A 25,773-nucleotide genomic window follows, 5' to 3' on the forward strand; every position below is an offset into this window, starting at 1 on the left:
AGTTTTTATTGTTATTTAGACAATCATATAGTCAATGCTGTATTGCAAACTTGATTCATCCATAAATTTACTTCTACATCAGCCAGACAAAATCAGCGCTATCTATGTCATTGTCCTATACGCTGTGATATTTCAAGCTTGATTAATGTGTTTAAAAATGAGAGGATATTGCAGCAGGTAATACTGCCATCTGCCTCGGTTTGACAGCTTGAGTACTCGTTGCTGTCTTTAACATCCCAACTGTGACGTGTGTGTGCCCTAGTGTGAAGGTGTGGGACCTGTCAGAGCTCAAAGTGGTGTCATCATATCGTGGTAAGTCACTTGTGTTAATAGTTTGCCTTTTTTTCCAAGAGCGTTTAAAAATGACAAATTGACAAGCGCGGTCTTAAAATTAATTTCTGTTCCACCCACACCACGTGCAATGCTTTCCACCTCCAGATAAGGGGACACATTGTCTGGCATGCCAAGTAAGCGTGGATGCCCGTGGGTGCCCGTGGGTGCCCGTGGGTGCCCGTGAGTGCGTGTTGCGCGGCGGGGTGCAGTGGTTAGCGCATTGCGGCGCAGACCTGGCGACCTGAGGTTTTGTTTCCTGGCCAAGACTGTAACATCGGTGGCAAGCGATGTCTGAACCGGTTCTGGACCTCTTCTCGGTCAGATCAGCGCTAAAGAAGTACTCGTTGCAGCGAGTGAATATCAGCACTGAGGAGACAACGGCAGGACTGGCCTTGGAGCTGGCCGCGCCGTCCCCTCCCCCGTGTGCTCTTTTCCAGCCTTGGGTTTCAGTGATAGATTTTGTCCCAACGGTGTTCTGCTATACAGGGGAACTTTGTCTTTGGTGTTCATGCGATTGATTTAAATACTGCATGTGCCTGAGTGGCTATATATGCGAGTGTGTTGAGTGCACTTTGTAATGTAAATAATCATGCTGATTAAGGTAATTAATTAAGCAGTGACTAAGACCACCTTGGGTCTGTGTATTCTTAAAGGTCTTTTTTTAATTGATGCTTTAGTTTGTATCCCACAAAAGATCTTTACACTTCAAATTACGAACCACAGGTGATGTGAGTCATTGTCTGAAAGTGGTGGCAAGATGTTAACTACCTCATAAGGTTTACAGGAGGTTTTGGGTTCGATCCTGACACTGACATCTGTATATTTGAAGTTTGCATGTTCTCCTGGTGGTCGTGTGGATTTTTATCCGGGTCCTCCAGTTTTTCCCTCCACATTTAGAAACATTTCCACATGATAAGTCATTTAATTGGGTTATCATTTGTGACCAGGTCTCTTCTGAAGAAAAGCTATATAGCTCAGTGGGCATTACCTGGTAAAATAAACATAGTTGCCTTGGTGATCACTGATTTGAAAATCTGTTTTCAAAATTAGGAGAGCATTTGCTCGCTCTCAGAAGAGAATGACTGAGGAACGCGGGAAAGCAGCCAGGCAGTGAGCCAGCGCCAAATCCCCCCCCCCCAAAGCTCTGCAGTCCTCAATATATTGAGGTGTTATTGGATAATTAATGAGTGTTTCCATGTGGGAGGAAACTGGAGTACCTGGAGACTACCATCCCATACAGAAGGAACAGGTGGATTCAACTTGTTTGCTGAACTGCCTTCAGGCAAGCCAGAGTATGGTTCCTCAATGACCAGCATTTGTCCAATCTACCAACCCTTGGCATCCACAGCACTTATTTGCAGGCATGCACCATCACCACCTAGTTTACATTTCATTAATTTGTAATGTAATATATTGCACATAATTAACATAATTTGCACTTGTAGTAAAGTCCTTAATTCAGTATATTCACAGATTACATTTATATTTACCCACAGGCATTCCATTTAAAATTGCTTTGTTAGACTTGTGCAAGAATAATAAACAAGTATACGTAAAATTTTGATTTAAAGCTTTCGTGACTGCAGTAATTCATATTCTTAGTTTTTTCGGTAAAGTCACGTTGAAGAGAAACAACAAAAGAATAAAATATATATAAAGCAAAAATAATAATAAATAAATAATAAAAATATCAATAGAACAGAGATTAAAAAAAAATAATAAACAAGTATACGTTAGTCAAACCTTCTATGCACTTGTTTTGCACTATACAGTAAAACCTTGGATTGCGAGTTACTTGGTCTGCGAGTGTTTTGCAAGACGAGCAAAAAATTTAAATAAATCTTAGTTTGATTAACGAGCGAGGTCTTGCAATACGAGTAGTACGTATACGCTTTGTCTGCCGAGCGTCACGTGATCACAACTGATATACGAGTGCTTTGATATGCGAGTACTTTGGATTACAAACACGTTTCCGGAACGAATTATGCTCACAATTCAAGGTTTTACTGTACACGGTTTTTTTCTCATTACCATGGTATATACTTGTCCTTTCTTTTGTACGTTACCTTATATAGATGAAACTTAAATGTCAAAATGAATGCATTGTATCTTTATAATGTACGACACTATCAGCATGTTTTTTCCTCTGCATGCAAACAATATTATTGCAAATATAGTACATGTGTTGCATACACTTAGAAGGCTTTTAGCAGCTGCTATGCCACATATTTCCCCGGCCAGTACATTAGACCAAGGCGTTACAAGCATCGTTTTCACAAAGCATTTGTGTTTTTTTTAAAGATATATTTATATTTTGTTGTTCTTGAGGTTTCGGGTGGCTGTTGATGGCAGGCGTTAACCCATTTTCGTTGCAAGCGCGTGGTCCCCACTGCAGTATCGGGGGGATATAAGTGTATTCTCGTAGAAAATGTATCTCACACTTAATTGTCGTTCGTGCAAGCTAGAGGCTTCCGAGGTTCACTGCGGACAGTTGTGTTGCTCTGCATCCTATGCGGATTTTTCCCCCTCCTTTCAAATACTTACAAAAATCAGCAGGTGGCAGTATTGCATTTTTTGTTGAAGGGCCCCTCCGAAGACAACAATGGGATACAACAATATGTTGACAGCTTTGCGTTATTGATTTATTAACTTCAAATATATATTCATTTGAAAAACCCTCTTTGGTTCAGCATTAGGCTGTAAATATTGTAGGAATTCAACTTCGTCGTATTGCATTGAGAGTGGTTGTTTTAATGATCCAGATATAACTTAATATGCATTGAAATGAATTCGGTCAAACCCCCGTGACACATTGGACAGCCTGGACAGAAGTCAGGGGAAGACAAACGTCAAGCCCTTAACTCATAAGCGCTGCCAGCAGAAGTGTCGCCTGCAGCGGACCGCAGGGCAAGGGTTGTGGTCTTGCATCCGCATGCGCGACTTCACCGCTACATTGATTTCCTACCCATAGCAAGGCGACTTGGGAGGAGGAAGAAAAAAAATATATATAAAAGGTTAGGAATTCACAGCTCATTTCCTTTCTCTCATCCCCAAATTGTTTGTCATGAGCTGGCTCAAAGGCTGCCGGTGCAGTGATTGATAACTGGCTGCGAGGAAACCGTGGGGGGAGCCCCGGTGTTGCTGTGGCTGGGAGATGTTGTTTCAAAACACTTAAAGGGAACAAGCGTCCCTCACCTTCAGACATTCACCTTGAGAGAATCCCATTTGTAATGTTTCTTGTCGTCTGTGTGGGGATGTATGAAAATACAGTTTAATATCATTGATTGTTATTGGTCAAAATGAGCAGGCGTTTTTTTTTTGTTTTACATAAGGTTTCCAGGTATATATTTTGATTGAAAGCTTTCGTGACTGCAGGGATTCATTCTTGGTTCGTTCGGTGAAGTCACGTAGAAGTGAAACAAGAATATGTTTCCAGGTATGTCAGAAGGAATGGAAAAAACCTAGGATAGTCCTAAGAGTTACAGCATATAAAAGCAGTTGAGGGATTATACCACATTTCTAGCAGATGGTACTTGTGATATTTTTGAAAGTTTTTGTTTTGTTTCCCTGTGTTTTGAATTTATTGCTTGCATAATCCACCCAAGGTCATATTACATTTCCTTTTTCTTTGATGCAAAGATATTTTTGCTTTGCAATATACTGTTTAATCACGTTCAGATTGCTCATGCACCTTTGGAATGTGTCCGTTTTATATTTTCATGGTGTCATTTTTGAACCCTGCAAAATGGTAATACATACAAAGCTTGATAACGTGATGGCAATGTACCACTTTAGTGAGAAATGTTGTTGTAGTTCCGTGGTGTTAACTTGGTATTCTTCTGGATGACTGGGTTGAGTCTTATATGTATATGCTTTATAAATATTGACGACGATTAGCATCTGATTTCATACTTTCAGCGCTCCATCATACAAAATTGACTTAATATTGTTGAGCGATATTAAACATTTATTTTCTTTCCTTACAATGACAGCTTCATCTGTAAATGCCTTTAGATGCTTATTTTGGTTAATGGACACTGTGTAACCAGCCAAGCGCATCCAACAGAGAAATTAAGTTGTCAGGTTCAGTTAATGATGACTTTATGTAAGCTCTGGATTTTGTAGGAGTAACATAGCGCCTGAGAAATGAAAAAATGCGTGTTACGGCATTGCAAACGTGTAGCCTGCTTGCATGTTTTGTGACTAGTCTTTTTTTGCACCTTGTTGAATTTAGGATAGTGTCTGTAATTATAGGGCTTGGTATCAGCAAAAAAGGTCCCACTGGCCAAATCTAACAGCTGTGCAAGAGATTGTAAAGAAACAATCTTAGTTACAACTTGCACTGGTCTTTGAAAACGAAACTTTGCAGGATATTTGAAGTTGTAAATTTTAAGCGAGTTAAATTTAATTCGTAGAATAAACTTGAATCGTACTCTGATTTTTCCATTCGATCAAAGGCTTTACTTGGTAACGTTTCTCACTGCAAAATATCTTAATCTCTGTCACGAATATGTTATTTTTCAAAGCCGTGTGGGAATCATTTTGTTTATGCGGTCGTAAAACGGAAGGAAATTGTTGACCATATCAATCGTAGCAATGAGAAGCTTGGGCAGGATAAGCTGCTTGGAGGAATGATGATATAAGATGGTCGGTTCGTTTTCATGTACGGATGTAAGTATGTTGAACTTCTTTTGCACCGAACGTAGCCAACCGCGCTAATTGAAGGCTATTGGAAGTCACGTTCTTTAAATAAGAGATTGCGTAATGAATTTGAGGCACATGCCAAGTTAGTTTGTATCCAGTTGTGTGTGGCTTTCAAGCACGTTTCGGTCTTTAGCCAGAGGTTTAAAAAGGTGTGCTGATGACTGGTTTAGGACTGAATGAATGAACTCAACCCTAATTCCTACTTTTAATGCTGATCGCTCTCAAAGCTGTTCAGTGTGACATCTGACCGTGGCCCAGTTGTGCTTGCGAAATTGCGTGTGCACGAGAGCCGTAATTGATTTTTCCGCGTGTTCGAGAAGTGGTGTTAAATGCAAATCAAATTGCTTGGCCACATTTCACCACGTTGGACTTCAGCGCAATTAAATAATTTTGCATTTTCTAAATTAGTTTTTTTTAAATGTGTGCACGCTGATCCCCACCTTCCCCATTAAGAGAAACCTGCCCATTGCTTAAACTGCTGTGCAGATCAAACTTGTTATCTCTGGAATGCAAGTGTGCTAACCAATGCAATTTTAGCGAGACATCTGGGTATTTTATTAATATTTGGTTATGCCTTTAGTTGAAGAGCAAGCATTGCATTTTAAAGCTCATAGAAAAATAGTGATTCGTTTTTTTTAATGGTAAATAAAACAAATGCGTGTGTTATGCTCTCATGGATACTCCGGTATGTGACTCATTTCATAAGTTTACTTTATTTGCAAAGTTTAGGTGGGGAGATGGTCACATGCAGATGACTGTGTATGTGACGTGTGATCGTTGAGCAGTTGACGTGTGAAAGTGGTGATTATGGTAAATGATCCACCAAAAAACTGGGTCACATGTTGGTCATAAACTAATTACTTTTTTTGTTGTTTCACTGAATTTTTTTACTTGATCCCTGAATGTTCTATTCGTTTGATGGCTAAACACCTATTTTCCATCATTTCTGGGCTAACGTTGGTTATTTCCTTCCAACGTTCTCCCCTTTGCCCGTGCTCATTCTCGCACGTTGCTTTGCACCCATAAAGGTGCTGACTTTTCACGGCTGATTGGCATGCCAGTTAACGCTGCCAATACAGTATTTATGTGCATACCTTTTGGAATCCATTAGGGTTATGCAAAGCTGCAGCTGGTAATTTAAAATAAATAACCAACACAACTATTAACGGCACTCGCTCATCCTAGTATGCGCAAATATTGTTAGTTGCTATGACAGTCCCGCGAGAAGTGCAACAATGCAGATTATTTTTGTCTTATTGGGATATTTTTTTTTGTCGTCAAAAAATTAGCCAATTAGTATACTACTCGGTGCTAAAATGTATGCAAACATTGCAGCATCGAAATGTCAAGAGCAACTTTAGGGATGGCTGTGAAGGTCATTAGTGCGTGTGAATGTCATCAACTGGTGTACGGTGTTTAAGGATTGCCGGGAGTAGAATACAGCAAATGAAAACAATTTGTATGTTAGCACCTTCCCTTTAACACGTGAACAGTCAAGTATTCCGAGTCATGACGATTAGATTTATGCAGATTAGATGATGGTTTGGGAAGAAACATTTTTTTAAATAAAGCATACATTCAGCGAGGCTCAAAGGCTTACCTACCCTGGTGTTTGTATTTGAAAAGATGTTTTAATTTTTTACAATGTAGTTTATCAAATATGTATATTTATAATCCTTACAGCACTGAACTATTTATAATATTTTCAAAATACGTATAAAAATGCTTAGTAAATGTGGAATATGCAGTAAATTTTTAATGCAACAATCCAGATGTAACGTACAGCATTGGATTCATTTACATTGCACATTTTTTTGATCAAAATTAGCTTTGGAATTTTTTTTTAATTTAAATAGTTTGTTTTGGCATATTGAACAAACACCTATTTTTCTTCTAAAATATGGTTATATTTTAACCGACACCTCCCGTGTTAATCTCCACCGGTGCCGCAGCGTTGCGAGACACATCCATAGAGCACTACATAAAAAGCGTAAGCACTTGAACCATACGGTGATTGAACCAGCAGCACCGACTGTCATTGTACTGCGAGACACGTTTTTGAAAGCTGAATTTCCATATTTCCATGGATACCCCTGTCTTCGTGTCTTGTCATGTGCACTATGGTGCATTCCTTGCCGACATCAGGATGTAATCCGGCAATCAGACGATCCCACTGCACAAAGCCAAGTTTTGTGAGTGTATGCTGTTCTCCTTTAACCGTGTCCTGTGCAATGCACTCCATATATTTGTTAGAAATATGCCCATGAATTAGATTTTTTTTTTAAATCTAAAAAGCCCTCTTTCTCACTTCATCGATTACATCGGTTTCATGGCTTCCGTCTACTGCTTTTATTTGTGAGAGCTTTGGACCAAGTCAATAAAAACTGCTGTAAAGCCAGTATGTCCTGCTCTTAAAAGCATTGCTGAATGCTCAATAACACCTATGATCATTGTAGGGTTAATGAGCCCATGCTGTTAATTGGCTGCTGTGAAATTCTTCCTCAGGGCTTTGTGATGCTTGCTGTTTGTGATTACACCCGGGGGATTACTCTGTGTACAAGTTGGAAGCCATCAGTGATCAAAAACTCTTTGTCATTTCCTGGATATATGTTTTGCATTCTGCAGACCACACACATATATGCACGCACGATGTGAGTGCACATGACGGGCTAGTGCTGTAGTTATATATTTATTATTTACAGCCATGCAGACAAAATTATGGAAGTTGTGTGTGCTTATTCTTGGTTCTTTCGGTAAAGGCACGTAGAAGGGAACACAATAACATAATTAAAACAATAAAATTAATAATGAAAATATTAAACAATACAATTTTTCATTGTTTTATATTTTTATTATTTTATTGTTTTCCTTCTACGTGACTTTACCGAAAGAACCAAGAATATGAATCCCTGCAGTCACGAAAGCTTTAAATCAATTTGTGTGTGCTTGTTTCTAAAACTCAACATTTTACATACAACCTATTAACGGCCATGTGTTCAGTTGCTTTAATGTGATGACATCTTTACCCATGCATTTACATCCTTTTTTTCCTTTATCACCCAAGCCCTATATTACAATTTTGTCACGAACAACAATACTTTTCCTTGGTTTCTTGATGTACGTTAATCACACAAGCCCTTTTGGACTCATGCACTTAACCTTCAACAATGCGAGTTTGACCCCAATGAAGCTTGGAGAGCTGAACGCAGTTCAAAACGCCCCCAAAAAAACACCTCGTGAAAGAGCCAATGCACAAGATCCCTGGGTTTGATCTTGCATGAAGCTCATGGTCAGCCCTTAACCGCATACACAAAAAACATGGAAGATGCGGATACCTGATGCACAAATGGAAAATGTAAAACTCTCCAGTTTGCAACTGTCATCATCCAAAACAGACCTTACAACATAACGACACAATGCCCGAGCCACAAATTCGAAGGAGACATCGCAGCGATACACTTCACTGCTCCTGAAGCGGTTATCTGGCTTGACCACCTGAATGTGAAATTGTTGTTGCTCTGCATCTACATCAGCCGTACGCGAGGAGAAGAAGAAGATGATGGAGCTTTTTTTTAAGGCATTCAAATGTTTCTTGCTTGTCACATTTTTTGAATTCTTGTCACGTGCGTTGTTTTTGTAGGTCATTCTGCCTCCGTGGACTGTGTCTCCTTCTCGCCACACGATGACAACTTATTCCTCTCTTGTTCTCAGGCAAGTTGCAATGCTTTAGCATAGGGTTTTTCATCGTATGACCTGCTATTCCCCTCCTGATATATATCGCTGGCCCTTGAACACTCACCTACTTGTTAACTCACCCACCAACAAGATACATTACGTTCCTGTCACTAGCATTAGTTATCCTCTCTCTGGCTTATCTGCTTATGTAATATACCTTTTTAATTATTAGGTATTCTTTAAAGTGCTCGAATTTTATGTAAATTTGTGTTCATAAATGTTGGTTAATGGTAATTAGCATTTCTTAAATTATGCAAAATGTGTTTATTAAAATAGCTTTTCTTAAGAGTGCTTTTTGTCCGTGCACTTATATTTGTTTTAAAATTGAATTATGTTCTTACAGCTTTCATGATTTATGCAATTCCAACAGGATGGAAAAATTATGCTCTGGGACCTAAGAAAGGCCAAGCCAGCCGTTGTGATGGGTGAGAATCTCAAGTGACACTCTGCCACTTACTGTGCATTGTCGCCGATATTGCAGGTGCATCATACGTGAGAGCACAAAACCTGGCAACTGTGTTGTCAAGTTGCAGTGCGATGGCAGTGTGACAGAAATCTTGTTCCAAGTACTGCACCAGGCAAATAGTGTTTATTGCAACGCCAGTGCCAGGTCAGTTGACGTGGAAGCAACCTGCAGCTGGCTTATCACCAAAGTGGCAGATGGAACATGTTCTCGCTTTTTATCCCTTTTATTCCTTTGAGCATTATATTTTCATGTTATGCTTTATCAGCTTACATAGCGGAATTTTTAGAAAAAAACATTTCACTCCCATCTGTTTATTTAAGGCATGCGTGAGGCTGTTGACATTTACCTCCAAAGACTTAAAAAAATAATGTTCGACATTCAGGGAAGGTTTTTGTAACCATTAGTTACGAGTGGCTGGAAATAGGTCAAGCAGAGCCAGCCCTCGATTTCACACGAACAATCTGGGCAGAGTCCTTCATAGTTAAACAGGGGGCATATCACCACCGTATTTGGTCATTTAAACTCAAGTACATTGGTTATTTATATAAAACTTGAAATGACACGGCCATTCGTATTTTAGCTGAGGTAAGGCATTAGAATGTGTGGTATCAGTACTCAAATTATTATAAAAAATATGAAGTGTATATATGTGTACATAATAAGACATTAGTGTTAATAAATGTGTGCATTTTTCATGGTTTGTCTCCATTAACAACTGAAGCTGTATTTATATATGAACTATCCTGTAGGTTATAACATTTACACATACAGTTACAATAAAAATGATTATGGTGCCAAACTCAGAGGTGAGTTGCAAAATTAATAATTAAAACCCACAAAAGTATCACAAGAAATCTCTTTTTAGAACTCTGCCTGCAGCGCAGCATGGTGCGTTTACATTATTTGGAGAGGGCTTTATTAGAATGATTATATAATTGCTTTTGCTGATGGATCTGGCATGCAGCATGATTATTAAGGTCACTATGGGGTAAGCACATTAATTGGCTACCACATCTGTAATTGACAGCTGGGAATGAGGTACATGCATGTGTCTTAAAATGCGGGCAGTGCTCCAGTTAACAGCCAGAAAAAAACATGCCTCGCTAACATTGGACGACACAGTTAATTTGGATTAATGGAAATGTTGAGAATATTATTTCTAATGGTAATTATTATCGTGAGTATTTTTGGTTATTTATTAAGTGCACTAAAGAGAGAAGCGTGTTTTTTTACGCTCCAGGAAGATTGAGAGGTAATTAGAATGCAGGCTGTGTGCGGCTATAATGGGTTCTGTGCATTGTTTTTTCCTTCCAAAAACGATATTCAGCAACCTTCTTTATTTAGGTGAAGGTTATGTCTCAAATGAATTTCTCGCTGCCAGAGAAGTCTGACCAAAAAGGCAGGTAAGAAGTGAATCCCACGCGTGCACGGAAAAGGGGATTTAGGCAGGCAAATTCAGAAGCTCCTTGGTTATTTGATTTCGCTGCCTGATCCGATTCCATCATATCGCGGGCAGCCAAAGATGGATATTGCCTTGACATGCTGGCGGGATTGGGTAGTTCATAATGCGTGCGCGGGAGAATGTAGTGGGATAGGACATGTTGGCGGCGTAGGTCAGACAGGCAACAAGAACCGCATTGCACAAGGCTGTGGATTGTGACCCAGTGTGGGAAGATGGAAATGAAAGTGTCATGCCAAAAATACTGTGGGGGGGGGGGGTTCCTTTTAATGAAGCTTATTTACCTGCAAATTTAGTACTGACATTTCAATAATTTATCATTCGAACAAGGAGTCCTGCTTTCACAAATTCGTGTTGGTGGCGTCGTTGCGATGCGAACGGTATATGGCTGGCCCAGTGGGTGTGGTTCTTGTAGGTTTGGATTCTTTGTGTTTTTTTTTAAAAGAAAACAAAAAGGCATGTAGTTTTAACAAATCCATTCGCAAATCCGGGGACATGAGGCAATCATGTGCTTTCTACTCCTTTCCCTTGATGGCACAGTTATTGTCAAATGACGTGACAGAGCAGTGATCTTTTGGCTGAAAAAGGCTTTGCAACAAATGGAGAGTGCTCACCAAGGAGATGATAAAAACCACTGAATGTTGTCAGACTTGCACACAGAACTCTACACAAGTGTATAGATCTATTCTGGGCGGCTTGCCAATTGAGCGAAGAGTTTTACCTTTTTTCTGCCGATTTAAGGTCAAGAAAAAAACGATCTTCCACTTTTGGTAGTAAAACTTTCTTTTTAGGCATGGCTGGAATCTCCCGCTCCCCCCTCTCCTTAATCAGTGCTCCTAATTATGCAGTGGAACTTGCAAGCGACGACGATGGACAACCCAACAGGGACAAATAACACCGTGCAATGCAGCAGTGTCATCAGTAACTGTTTTTAAGTGTATTGTACATATTTTACAGATCATCCCGAAAATTCTGAAAAGTTATGTAATTTTCTGCACTATTTTGATGCAAGAACTATTGTTCTTTTATTTTTGTTGAGCCAATTAAACGACTGAAAAATATTTTAAAATATTGTTTTTCTGATGCTACATGAAATACTATCCCTTGTGCAAAGGCGTATCTTAAAATAATTTTGCAATTAAAGATAGTCGCACAGCTGCTGCAGAAATCAGCTTGTACTGTAAACATTTTTGTATCTTTCGAGATGGGTCTGGCCACCTAGTTTGACACTAACTAGACTCGAAGTACAAATGCCTGTAGATACACTATTTAGCTATTTATAAAGAAGCTTCCTGGGCTGCATGTTTGGCGCAGATGAGGGTTGAAGTTGGGTGAGTGTGAGTGGGATCTGGTTGGATGGGTAGGGGATGAGGGTGAGAGAGCTACAGGGTAATGTAAATAGAAGAGTTCCAATGTGTATCGTCACATATACTGTTGTTTAATGTCAATACTATTACCAACTTACTATTACGCAGGCTGGTTTACAAAAATCCAGAACTGGCAATTGGTTCCATAAAGTCTGATGTTATTAAATTATGCATACAAAACGAAGAAACCGTGTAACACTTGGTGTGACGTGTCTCGATTCTTCGCAATATGGGACAGTTAAGGACACCTTGTACAGTGAGGAAAAAGTATTTGACCCCCTGATGATTTTGTACGTTTGCCCACTGACAAAGAAATGATCAGTCTATCATTTTAATGGTAGGTTTATTTGAACAGTGAAAGACAGAATAACAACAACAAAAATGTAGAAAAACGCATGTCAAAAATGTTATAAATTGATTTGCATTTTAATGAAGGAAATAAGTATTTGACCCCCTCTCAATCAGAAAGATTTCTGGCTCCCAGGTGTCTTTTATACAGGTAACAAGCTGAGATTAGGAGCACACTCTTAAAAGGAGTGCTCCTAATCTCAGCTTGTTACCTAAATAAAAGACACCTGTCCACAGAAGCAATCAATCAATCAATCAGATTCCAAACTCTCCACCATGGCCAAGACCAAAGAGCTGTCCAAGGATGTCAGGGACAACATTGTAGACCTACACAAGGCTGGAATGGGCTACACGACCATTGGCAAGCAGCTTGGTGAGAAGGTGACAACAGTTGGTGCGATTATTCGCAAATGGAAGAAACACAAAAGAACTGTCAATCTCCCTCGGCCTGGGGCTCCATGCAAGATCGCACCTCGTGGAGTTGCAATGATCAAGAGAACGGTGAGGAATCAGCCCAGAACTACATGGGAGGATCTTGTCAATGATCTCAAGGCAACTGGGACCCTAGTCACCAAGAAAACATTTGGTAACACACTACGCCGTGAAGGACTGAACTCCTACAGCGCCCGCAAGGTCCCCCTGCTCAAGAAAGCACATATACATGCCCGTCTGAAGTCTGTCAAAGAACATCTGAATGATTCAGAGGACAACTGGGTGAAAGTGTTGTGGTCAGGTGAGACCAAAATGGAGCTCTTTGGCATCAACTCAACTCACTGTGTTTGGAGGAGGAATGCTGCCTATGACCCCAGGAACACCATCCCCACCGTCAAACATGGAGGTGGAAACATTATGCTTTGGGGGTGTTTTTCTGCTAAGGGGACAGGACAACTTCACCGCATCAAAGGGACGATGGACGGGGCCATGTGCCGTCAAATCTTAGGTGAGAACCTCCTTCCCTCAGCCAGGGCATTGAAAATGGGTCGTGGATAGGTATTCCAGCATGACAATGACCCAAAACACACGACCAAGGCAACAAAGGAGTGGCTCAAGAAGAAGCACATTAAGGTCGTGGAGTGGCCTAGCCAGTCTCCAGACCTTAATCCCATAGAAAATCTGTGGAGGGAGCTGAAGGTTCGAGTTGCCAAACGTCAGCCTCGAAACCTTAATGACTTGGAGAAGATCTGCAAAGAGGAGTGGGACAAAATCCCTCCTGAAATGTGTGCAAACCTGGTGGCCAACTACAAGAAACGTCTGACCTCTGTGATTGCCAACAAGGGTTTTGCCACCAAGTACTAAGTCATGTTTTGCAGAGGGGTCAAATACTTATTTCCCTCATTAAAATGAAAATCAATTCATAACATTTTTGACATGCGTTTTTCTGGATTTTTTTTGTTGTTATTCTGTCTCTCACTGTTCAAATAAACCTACCATTAAAATTATAGACTGATCATTTCTTTATCAGTGGGCAAACGTACAAAATCAGCAGGGGATCAAATACTTTTTTCCCTCGCTGGTCATGCCCAGAATTCAACTCTCTATAACCCCATTAAACATCTTGCACTTGACAATAGGGGAATGGAATTCAAGATTATTTTCTGAGATATGCGTACCCATTGTGGGTTGAAGGACCTCACTGAGGGCAGACGGATGCATTTTTATTCTTATTTTTGCTCACATTGTCCATGTGATTTACCGTCCAGGTGTAACTTATCTGATTCAGTACATATGTGAAGTGGTAGTCGTTAGCATAGCTTCATTTCCCTGTAGGTGGAGAAGCTACTCGACCTCCCATTGCAACAGCACGTGAAGTTATAATTTCATACAAATGCCAAACCGGTGAACACTTGATGTGACATTTCTGCAATGTGTTTAGTGTTTTAGTGCCTTTATGAACATCGCACCTGTTGAGTTTGATCATTTTGGGAACAACATTTTAGAGATAAATCTAAAGAAAAAAAACAGCCAGCTGGTGCTTGCTTGCATTTGGAAGGACGTGACTTGGAAATCCCTGGCAAGGGTCGATTCAAGCCCTTCATCCATTTGGGGTCGATCAAATGAGAACCACTTTTGTGGGAAAGTCCACTAGTGGTTGCCCTTCGGACAATGGAAAGACTTGCTCCTGTTATAGGAATGTGGACGTTTAATCAGTCGGGGCTGTAAACAGGAAATGATCACCACCCCACGGTCGTTTGATGTGGAATTCAGGTCAGCTTAAATGCTATTGAGTGCAGCGCTTGTATTTACATTTAGTTGTGTTGACTTACGCAAAATCAGGCTTCTTTGTTAACGTCGCAATCATGCAATTTTAATCTTATTTTCATGCAACACAGATTTTTTTTATATATAAACAAAACATGTAGCTCCATTCAAATCAAATGAAGCCAACAGGGTTGTAATTTTTTTTGCCAAGCAGTGTTGTTCAGCTGTATATTTTCTCCTCTTTGTTTTATACAGATACGAAGCCCAACGGATCAGTGCCAACATGTGTGGCATGGAGCCCACACCATAGGATGAGTGTTGCTTTTGGTAAGCTATCTTTTCAGATTTGGGCACACTATAGTGTTGTCAGAATCCTATTCTCAGTTTTGCTAATTGGACCTGTAATTAAAATATTAATACCAAAAAACATGAGATTTTAGCTTAAAATGTTGATTCTAACTGTTAATTTTTTCTGTCGTCTTCAAACTGTTATCCTGATTGTGCTTTCACTATTATGTGATGAGACAGAATATATTCTCAATGGTCACCACAGAGCATTATCAAATGTTTGGGAATGGGCCACAGAAGAAGTTTTCACAGAACTGCCTCTGAATTTCTGACCACTTATCCACACTAGGGGGCAGCACTTTCGCACCCAACCTGTAACAGAGTGGAATCTTTGTTACGTGACATAATTATATATTTCATTTTCAGAGATGGTATTTATCCAAATTAAGTGCAGAACCAAATGTATTATGATGAGGGTTTTTTGCTCAGTCATTGGTAACTAAGCCGAGACCATAAACTTACTAAACAGGTTAATAACATTCAGTGTTAAAACCTGGATTCGAACACAGGACCTCAGCATTGCCGGCTGAGCACTCTAACCTCTGTGGCACCCAGCCACCTCTGTGTTTCATTGTTATTATTTACAAACAAAAGAATACTTTACAAAAGTGAGAAAATGAAATTAGAAAAAATGTCCCATTATTTACAATTCAAATTAACATCTTCAAATACTTATTCAGTAGCAATATATTTACGTATAAAGGTATTATATTTACCACTGTGATTTCAAAGTGCTGGGTCACCTTGTCGTATCTGACAAGAGGAGATGATTCCTGTGTGTAGTGCACAACCTGAGGGTGTTGGGGTTTGTTAAGTCAGGTCTGACATTGAATTTTAATCCGCCGTTTGAAAAGGTCAGATGAACCCCGGGCGGTATGGATTGCAAAGAGTTGCTCGTTTCAAAGGCAGTGCCACGCGAATGGGCCTTGATTAAGCTAATCTAAATTTCGATTTAAAGCTTTCGTGACTGCAGGGATTCATCTTCTTGGTTCTTTCGGTAAAGTCACGTAGAATGGAAATAAAATAATAAAAAGTAAACATTCTACGTGACTTTACCAAAAGAACCAAGAAGATAAGCTAATCTAGTACCGCTTATGACGGTTAAAGTATTCCCATTAGTCATTCCCCAAAGCTGCCACTTTCTAATTTGATTTTACTTACATTTTCTGCATTGTACTTATATCACTGCAATTGCCACTCCTGTGACTTTTGTAGAATAATATTTCAATCAAAGGTCTATTTAAAGAAAATATGGACTTGGTTGACGGAGACCTCTTATGTAATTAAAACTGAGACACTGATTCTTGGGTAAAGTACAAAACCAGCTATTAAAACTGAAACTGTGAAATCACATAGGCAAAATATACCCTGGCTGAAAATCTCCATGGACTTAAGCATGATAAGGTAAAAATGTCGACACTTTGGATTGAATCCCAGTAACGTAAGTGTAAGCTTGACTTGATATGCATGTTCTTAGCTCTTTCGGTAAAGTCACGTTGAAGGGAAACAATAAAATATATTTAAAACAATAAAAATTCTCACGACGTTTCGACCATAACACAAACGGTCATCATCAGGTGTGAAAAACCAACGGCAACACCTGATGATGACCGTTTGTGTTATGGTCGAAACGTCGTGAGAATTTTTATTTTTTTATATATATTTTATTGTTTCCCTTCAACGTGACTTTACCGAAAGAGCTAAGAATATAAATTACTGCAGTCACGAAAGCTTCAAATCAAAATTTGATATGCATGCATTAGCAAAACAAATAAAATATGTTCCCTGCCTTTGTGTTTTAATTCTGAATGTAAATATGCATCCGTTCTTTGTTTACAGGTTGAAACATGTTTTTTTTTAGTTTGTAAAAAAATATATATACAAACTGGTCAAAGCATTCGACATTAAGTGCTGTTAAATAATTCGGCAGAAAGAAGTGACATAAGGAAAATATTGTTTTATAGTTTTCCAAAAATTGTTTTTTCAAGTTTTACTCTATTTGGCAAAGGGTTATTGTGAACATATGCCAGCTGCAATGTAGAGCTCATATATGTCATTGTTAGTAATAGCCAAAACAATAGACTCGCTAACTGCCTAATTAAAATGTAGGTGTCATTTATAATTTAAGATGAAATTATAACTTACACCTTGTCTTGTCAAATTATGTTGGGCAGGTCCTTTAGATTTTTCCGAAAATGATTGACTTGTTATTCAAATACATAATAAAAGGGACTTAAAGGCATTATTTATATATTTTTGGAACAGTTGACATCGCCAATTGATGGGGATTCAATACGTATAGGGATTTAAACTATGATTTCTAGAGGGGTTCTCTACAGTTGCCTGTAGTCGAGGCACCTCTGCCAGTATTTGAGAAATAATTTGTAGGGCTGCATCTTTAAAATTTGCAGGGATTCAAGTTTGTTGTTTAGTTGGTTGTCCTTTCCCCACGCCTCTGATCAGCATGGTTGGCTACGTACCGTGTGAAAAAGTTCTACATGCACCTTTTGATTATTCCCAGTAAGATTTTAGTAAACATTGTCAATGGAGTTTGACTATGGTACTCGTGTGCAGATATTCTTTTTCCCCAGATTCAAAGATGGCAGTTCCTTCAACTAAACATTAGAAAAGCAGAAGGCTTTTATACATTTGTTGTCCTTTTGAGGTTGAAAAGACAAGTGCAATTTATAAAAAAGCTGCAAAATATTGCACTTTAGTGCCAGGCTCAGACCCCATTTGTGCAGTTTTTTTATTGAAATCGCACTGCCATAGGTTGCAGAACTATTAAAACCCTGTTTCATTATTGAAAAACCTTCGTACCTTCAAGCCAATGGGACACCCGGGTGCTTGCACTGCAAACAAATAAGCTTGTGCAGGCCAGGATGGGACAAAAAAAATGCCATGGTAATTGTATTTGGTATCATAAAATAGTGTCTGGGCAACTTCCCCATGGAACATGTGTGCAGTACATACTAACCATCTTTATGCAACAGACAACTATTCGGAGTTTTATTAACAATTCTCAACTTAAATTTTGATTTAAAGCTTTCGTGACTGCAGGGATTCATATTCTTGGTTCTTTCGGTAAAGTCACGTAGAAGGAAACAAAATAATAATATAAAACAATAAAATTATCACGACGTTTCGACTGCAACACAAGCAATCATCATCAGGTGTGAAAACCACAGCAAGAAAATTTGATGATTGCTTGTGTTGCAGTCGAAACGTCGTGAGAATTTTATTGTTTTATATTTTTATTATTTTATTGTTTCCCTTCTACGTGACTTTACCGAAAGAACCAAGAATACAATTCTCAACTTATTTTATTTTGAGGTTCCATATTTTGTAAAGGGGACCACTGGCATTGGGATCGTGTAGAGGATATTATCTTGATGTTTAATAAAAAATAATATTTGCTTTAAAGTTTCTGTATTTTACCGAGCTACTTAATTTTAAAGAAGCCAAACGAGCTTTTTTTTTAAGTTAGATTAAGCCACTTGGCATGTGTATCTATACTCTCAACAGCATTTACAAAAATCCATCTCCTTGGAATGTCACACAAGTTAATATTTATCATTGAACCTACTGCATGTGCACCATAGCAAATCGTTAATTTATCACATCGAGAGACTGCTCGTTTTCGTAATTAACTCTTATTGGGAGTGTTTTGGTAAAAAAATAATACAATTTGACACACATTAACCATGTCCATTAAAAAATATTGCATTGCATAATGAAAGGTAAGATAGATAATTATAGAAGGGAAATGTGTGATAATTGTAGAGATGTTTCTCCAACATTCCCATAATTGTTGATTTTACTTATTTCAGTTAATGTAAAATATATATTTATTGTGTATGTATAAATAAACGAAATGGGATATTGAATTGAAAGAGATTTGATTTTTCTAACTGGGTCACATGTCTATTCTTTTGTTTCCTCTTGTGATTTTTAGGGACAGAATTGGGTCATATTGGTTTAAGAGACCTGGGAAATCCAACCACATCCTTAAAGTCAGCTCAAATCCATTCAAGGAGCATCTTCAGACTTTCTTTCTGTCCTCACAAGTAAGTTGTATATGTTATGCCAATAAACTTCATCAGATGTATCTTTGTACATTTTGTATCAAACCATGCCATTGTTTTACGTCGATGCCACTGTCCACAAATGTCTTCAGTTCGTATAGCATCATCCCGCAGAGCCACAGAATTTGTACAGAGTAGGCTTTTGAGGTGGGTACTAAGTGCCCGTAATGACAACATTTAATTGTTTTTAATACCATCGCATACACTAGAGCAGTGCTTGGCAAGGTGTGTGCCGCGGTATTTGTTTAATTGTAGCAAAGTAAAGACGCTCACTGTTAACAAGCTAGGAGAGCTGAACTCTCATCAATGCCGATAAGTGGCCAATACCGTCTCCACCCCCCCCCACCTCCAGCCCTTCCCTCTGTATTGGTCGCGACTCAGTGCAGCTGAGAGCCGTCATCCCCCACCCCCGGCTCTCAACTCCCCTTGGTCACGCATGGGCAGTTGGGAAAGCGGCCGCAACAATGCATCTCCATCCACCCTCTCCCACAATGGCGTTTTGGTTCCGTGTGCCGCGAAGATCGAGCTAAAAGCCCCAAAGTGTGCAATGGAATGAAGAAGGTTGAGAAGCAACTGCTCGAGAGCACTGGTGGTTCACAAGGCCCCATTAGGGTGTGATCCACGGAACTGTTGCAGGACACTACGACTTAGAGTCTTGTTAATTTAAAAATATATATATAATTGGTCCATGGTGGTTCTGTGGAATTTTGAGGGTTTACTTACAGCGGTCGACCATTTCCACTGCAATGGAGATACATTTCAACGAATACCAGTGGTCCTCGACTTGCGTCGATCCACACGTATGGCAGGTCGCTGATTGCCACGGCTGTGGTGTTTCTTGTGCCGGTCGGGCCCACACGACACGACGCCAACTCGGGCACCGGTTCTGCGCAAAAACATACATGCAAGTACGTTGCTCGGTCTGCTTGCCGACGCGGCGCTCTGGCGCTAAACCTCTGCATTTCGAAGCATTTATTTAATCCCTTAAAACGGCGTCGAAAAGGAAAGGTGGTTGCTCTAGTGATGGTGTTGAAAAGAAACGTGGCAGAAAGGCCATTACCGTGTTTAGTCCAAATTAGCGAAGAATTGTGAAGGATCGAGGTAAGATCTTTCTAAACACTATGCTATTGTATTCTGATTTAAAGCGTTCATGACTGCAGGGATTCATATTCTTGGTTCTTTCGGTAAAGTCACGTAGAAGGGAAACAATAAAATAAAAAAAATATATATTTTTTTTAATATATTTTATTTTTATTCTTTTATTGTTTCCCTTCTACGTGACTTTACCGAAAGAACCAAGAATACCACTATTGTAATTGACATATGGTTGGTAGTTTATTAAATATGCTTTTTGTATTCACATCTATAAAAAGTGTCACATTGGACCTTTGGTCAGGAACATAACCCCCCTATGCAGAATTTTTCTTCTTTGGGAAAATCAGTCTCGATTTACACCGTGTTGACTTGCGGCACCTTTTCAAGGAAAGTAAGCTGACGTAGGTTCGAGGACTGCCTGTACAATTTGAACCTGTTGTGTAATATTAATACTGCCGCATAAGGAACCTTTATCAAAACACGAAGCATAATTTGGTAATATTCAGTGAGATATACAAAACGTGCAATTGCCGTTAATTTTCTTTTAGACACGTGGAGAATTTTAGTTTGCATTATAGAAACAGTTTTTCAACAGAACAGCTTGTCCCTCGATAAGAGGAGCAAAGAACACATTCATTTGCTGACTGGTGCCACATTTACAAACAGCAGACGTTGGCCTTAATTAGGAGCACAAAGATTTCAATATAGATGCCATTTGGTGGGCTTTATTCGGCACATCCTATTAAAACCTCACATTAGTGGCTAGCCCATTCTATTGGCAAACCCTAAAAAACTGTATTTGGTTGAGCTGTACATACGTTCACAAAAAATCCTACCTGGCTTTATATTTTAGTTTTTTTTATCTGATCGTGTCTAACTTAATGTGGTTGCTAGAATCGGAAATATGAATAATAAATTAGGTTACAAAAAATGTAACTGTACTAAATTGGTAACTACGCATGATTACAACTACTTGTGCTGCTGAATGACAGTACTGTACTGCAGTGTTGCTCCATCATTGGCGAATATATATTGTTCAGCTTAATTTTGAAGAGCATTAAAATGGTGAACATCAACATCAGCCATTGCGGTTTATCTCTGATAGTCATTTGGGGGTTGTATGATCATACTTCACCACACTGGTGTGTGCGATTTGGTGAAGGCGAATGTGTACATTAGAAATACATTCTAACGGTGATTGTGAAATACACACTTTAAAATACTAATTTGAAGTTTATTACACTTGCTGTTTAGTTCATCAAAATAACCAAGTTTACTTTGAACATGATTTCGCACGTTTGTTGTAAATGTTAAAAATAAAATAATCCTTTAATTATTTAGGCTTAGCTGTGACATTCAAGGTTCCCAATTAAAATTAGTTTCGGCAGTTTTTTTCTAGTTTGCCCTCACACGCAGTTGTAAAAGGCATGAAGTAAACTGGATTAAGAAGTGTTTATGGCCGTGATAATAAGCCAACGGGAAGTGGGATTAATGTTCTGCCTCGGGCAAAAGGATTAAAGAGATTTAATTAGAAGGAAGATGATAAAATGGAGATTGGGCCATTACAAATGTGAAGTAATTGCTTGACTATGATAGATGTTTGTCAATTACAGACTGTGGAGTCATGCAAAATTCAGCAATGCTCTGGATAACAAGTGAATGTAGAGCCATTTCATTGATTATCCTATGAGTTGTCCATCCATAATGTGTAATGTTAGGACTCAATGCTGAATGTGGAAAAAATGTGGGAGTAAGTGTTGCAACACACGGGGGCCTTCCTTAACACCATGGGCATGATAAACAAGCAAACACGATTGTATGATTGCAGCAGCTTGTAATATCAGCTGCATGGGAGAAGAGGAGGGAGTGGTTTGGGGGAGCATTGGGGGCATAGCATAAGAATAATGAGATTTGCTTGCACATAAATAACCTTGGGAGTGACTGGGCTTTCGTCTTACTGACCTGTACAGTGCAATTGCAGAAGTTGCCTTGCTGGTGTTTTATGCACCAAAATCAGTTTAGTAATATCATTATTATTTTGGTCTTTTACAATTCAGTTCGTAACACCAAAATAACTTCTGGTCATATAAATAAGTAAAACACTTCAGACTTTTATTATTATTAAAACATAAACATAAAAAAACCGCTTTTGTTAGCCCAAAGGGAAAAAAAAAACATTTATGCTCTCAAAGTATTCACAAAAATGACGGACTGCTGCGCTCCAACACCAACGCTACAAACAATATTTAAGGGAGCCATTAAGACACTCGAAGCGAAGGCTGGGATTTTTTTTTATGTGCATCCGTTCCTGTCTGTGAACATTTCTCAGGGTTTTGCAACGGCTATAAAACCCCCTCCCAAACCAATAGCCATGAAGAGAACCACGCCGCTTACCAATGATGCCATTCTGGCCCAGGGATGTGTGCTTTTTTTCAACGATATTTTTTTTGTTAAATTAAATGAAAATATTTTCTTTGAAAGAAATATAAGTAACATTGTTCCATTCTCAGGGAAATTAGTATGTGTATGGTGGTTCGGGTGAACCGGGGGTTGAGAAATGCGTGGGTGAGGAAGGGTGAGGGGAGGGTGGTGGAGGGGTTAGTGCAGGAGATGAAATGTGAGGACGGAGAATGGGTAAAGGCGTAGGGAGTGGGGGTTGGCGTGTGCTTAGGGGCAGGGCGGGGGTCATGAATGCATGTGCTGGGGAGGTGGTGTGTGCCTTAATATTTTAAAGCATATACCTGTAATAACCCCCCCCCCCCCAAAAAGAAAAATCTAAGAATTGTATTTACCCAAGAAAGCCTCACTGAAACTCAAGACTGTTAGGAGGGTCCTGCATCGAGATGTGTGTGTACACAGAGAAAACCCACGCATATGAAGGGATAACACTCAAAGGTTTGCAAAGATAAGTTCACGAACCATTTCCCGGTCATCTCAAAGCCGAGCGGAATGGGAAGCTTCACATCTCTGAGTGATCCACCAACCCTTGCCTCTAAAGCACTGGATCACAAGCATGAACCACTACACTTTTGTGTATATACAGCATGCATGGGTGTGAATATATTGAATGATATGTAATGATATATGTTGACGGTTTTTTCATGTTTTTATTGTAACTCAACGCGAGCCCGGTACAATACGTTGATCGCACAAGGGGGGGGGGGGGGGGGGTGGGGGGGACAGAAGCTCGGTGAACAGCAAACCGATTTTGGCGCGAGAGGGCCCTATGAAGGTGTAAAAAATATTGCTCGCTGCCCCATCCAAGTGGCGACCACGTGTGGTGGCATGAAGCTTTAGATGGGGTTGGTAAGGGGGAAAGTAACGGACATACTGGGGGAAGAAAAGGGATAGGGGGAGGGTGGGGAGAAGGGAAAGAGAAAGGGGAAAGCATGTGAGAAAAATAAAAACCCCTGCAAATAAAATAATTTACACATGGCATGTGAACTTGAGTACCAAGCTCCCACCGAGCAATGCTCCACTCTCGCCCGTTCCTGGCCAAGGGGCGCAGCCCCCCCTCCCCCTACACCTATCCCCACCTCCCGACCTCCTCACCCATGCACCTAATTTTAATCTCCGTAGGAAGGGGGACCATCTGGTCTCACACTCCCAGTTCCCCTCACTTTGCGTTTGTGGCTTAAAGTGCTCAATCTCTGCTTGAGCTTAGAAGGGCGTTGTGCCACTGTTTCCAAAAAAGAGGGTTCGTGATCTTTTACAATTAGCCAATATGAAGAGATGTTTATGTTAAGTGGGGTTGAGCCTGTATATTGCTTGGATTTGTGACTGCCATGCATCAAGCAGAGGTTGTAGGCCGCATTAGGGCTACACTGTCAGCAGGGGGTCGTGCAGCAAAATCCATTGTGCTATGCTCCAAGATCTATGCTCCACTAGTGCACTGACCAGCGTGGTGGTCAGTGTGCAAAATGGACTCGTTTATAATTAGTAAATGTAGATATCGGTAAGAGGTCTTTATAGTTATTATTATGCTCACTAACTTAGCATGATCCTTTAAAATATATTTCAAGGGTGATTAAAATGCATCAAATATTATTGATAGATTACAACTGGAGGGACATCTTAAACGATTTCAGCACAATAAAACGGAATACATTCTCATCGCTCCTTCCCATCATGAGCATAAAGTCTGGAATAAATGTTTTATGCAAGTCCTTATGTTTTAATGATACATTCTAAGAATGTGCACCTCAACAAATGCACCTCGTACTTTCGTTTTCAAGCGTTTCTAAGTGCAATTGATGGCTGCAAGACATTTTACTGTTTATTTTATCCTCTTCATATACACTGTGTACAGTACATTAGTTTAGTCCAACGGCTTGCCCCTTTGTGGGAACGGCATTATTAGTTGGTTTGAGAAGCAGCCAGCATTTCAGGAGGAATTCCAGTGGGTAAATATTACAATGCAGCGTGGTTTAATAGTGCAGCACTAATTAGCAAGTTTGTGGCACGGATTTCTGGGCTACTTGCCCCAAAGTCATTCAGCTCCCACGTCCTTTGGGTAAGACAAAAAAATATATATATTTTTAACCATTTCACTTGCATTTATTTTGAAATGGAGTAGCAACGCAAGGTTGTTGTGCAAAACATTGTTTTGCTTTTGTGCATGCGATATTGTTTATAGCAAGCATTCATCATGCATCTTTGTCCGCTTGTGGACATTCGAGATCCCACAATGTGCCGTGTAAGAGCCACCTAATTAAGTGACTTGCCATCGTGTCTTGGTTGTGATTGCTTTTTTTAGTTCCAACTCGTGCACGTGATGGAATCCACGTACTACGTGGTATGCAAAAACCTATGCTGCCAGTTATGTTGCTCCTGCAGACTTCGCCCTTTAGAAAGCTGGTCATTTCGATCAGAGGAGTTGCCCCTGACACCGGGCGCAAAAAAGTGTTCGCTGTTACGTGTGTCATCAAAAGACGATCCCTTTACGTGTTCTTGCAACATCACACCTGGTGCTCGCAACTGCCAACTGCCCTGCTCACGTCAAGTGAGATTTGGGGCAGGGCGTCTCACTAGGCGGGGTGACGTGGCCTGTGGTTAAGCATTATTAAGGCATTTCATCCAAGGTAGGAACACGTCCGAGAGTGCGTTTGCGGCAGAGATGGAGTTATGAAATGAGTGCGTGTGGAAGTGCTGGATGGATTGTTGCATCATGGGACTGGGGAGGTGGTGAGAACACCTTCATCCAGCGGTGGAGAGATCATGGCTGATGATGAAAAGTCACTTTACATTTCCACAAAAAATACTTCAAATGTCATTCCCTGATGAGTAATACAAATAAATGCAAACATTGTGCGTAAATACCTGAAATAATTAGGCTACAGTTAACTATTTAATTGAATGTAAAATTTGCATGTATATATCAAAATTGCAGACAACAAAAATAATCAAGGCAATTCTTTTGGAAGCGATATTGATATTAAAAGGATTTTGTAAAGAAAACTTCAAGCATTTTCTTTTCTCTAATACTTAAACCTTCATGAACTTTAATAACGTTTACTGAGTGTATTTATGCATAATATATAAACGACTTCTTCGTGTGTAAATGAATTGTATGTACGTCTAATACTGCTATAAAGTGTTTTTTTTTGTTTTGTGTTTAAATATTGGTGTTTCCGT

At 39.7% G+C, this 25,773-nt stretch overlaps 1 protein-coding gene across 3 annotated transcripts in view; it reads left to right on the forward strand.

Moving 5' to 3' along the window:
- WDR77 (WD repeat domain 77) overlaps positions 1–25,773 on the forward strand; it is a 63,022-nt gene that overhangs the window by 27,228 nt on the left and 10,021 nt on the right. For all 3 annotated transcript variants that reach the window (XM_032949073.2, XM_076065375.1, XM_076065374.1), the window contains exons 5-9: positions 263–312; positions 8,678–8,748; positions 9,143–9,197; positions 14,867–14,938; positions 18,915–19,026. In XM_032949073.2, coding sequence (XP_032804964.1) covers positions 263–312; positions 8,678–8,748; positions 9,143–9,197; positions 14,867–14,938; positions 18,915–19,026 — 360 coding nt within the window. The remainder of the gene's footprint in view (positions 1–262; positions 313–8,677; positions 8,749–9,142; positions 9,198–14,866; positions 14,939–18,914; positions 19,027–25,773) is intronic.

This window comes from Petromyzon marinus, chromosome 7 (assembly GCF_048934315.1).
Source record: "Petromyzon marinus isolate PM22_M1 ecotype Great Lakes invasive population chromosome 7, UKy_Petmar_22M1.pri1.0, whole genome shotgun sequence".
NCBI classification, from domain to species: domain Eukaryota; kingdom Metazoa; phylum Chordata; class Hyperoartia; order Petromyzontiformes; family Petromyzontidae; genus Petromyzon; species Petromyzon marinus.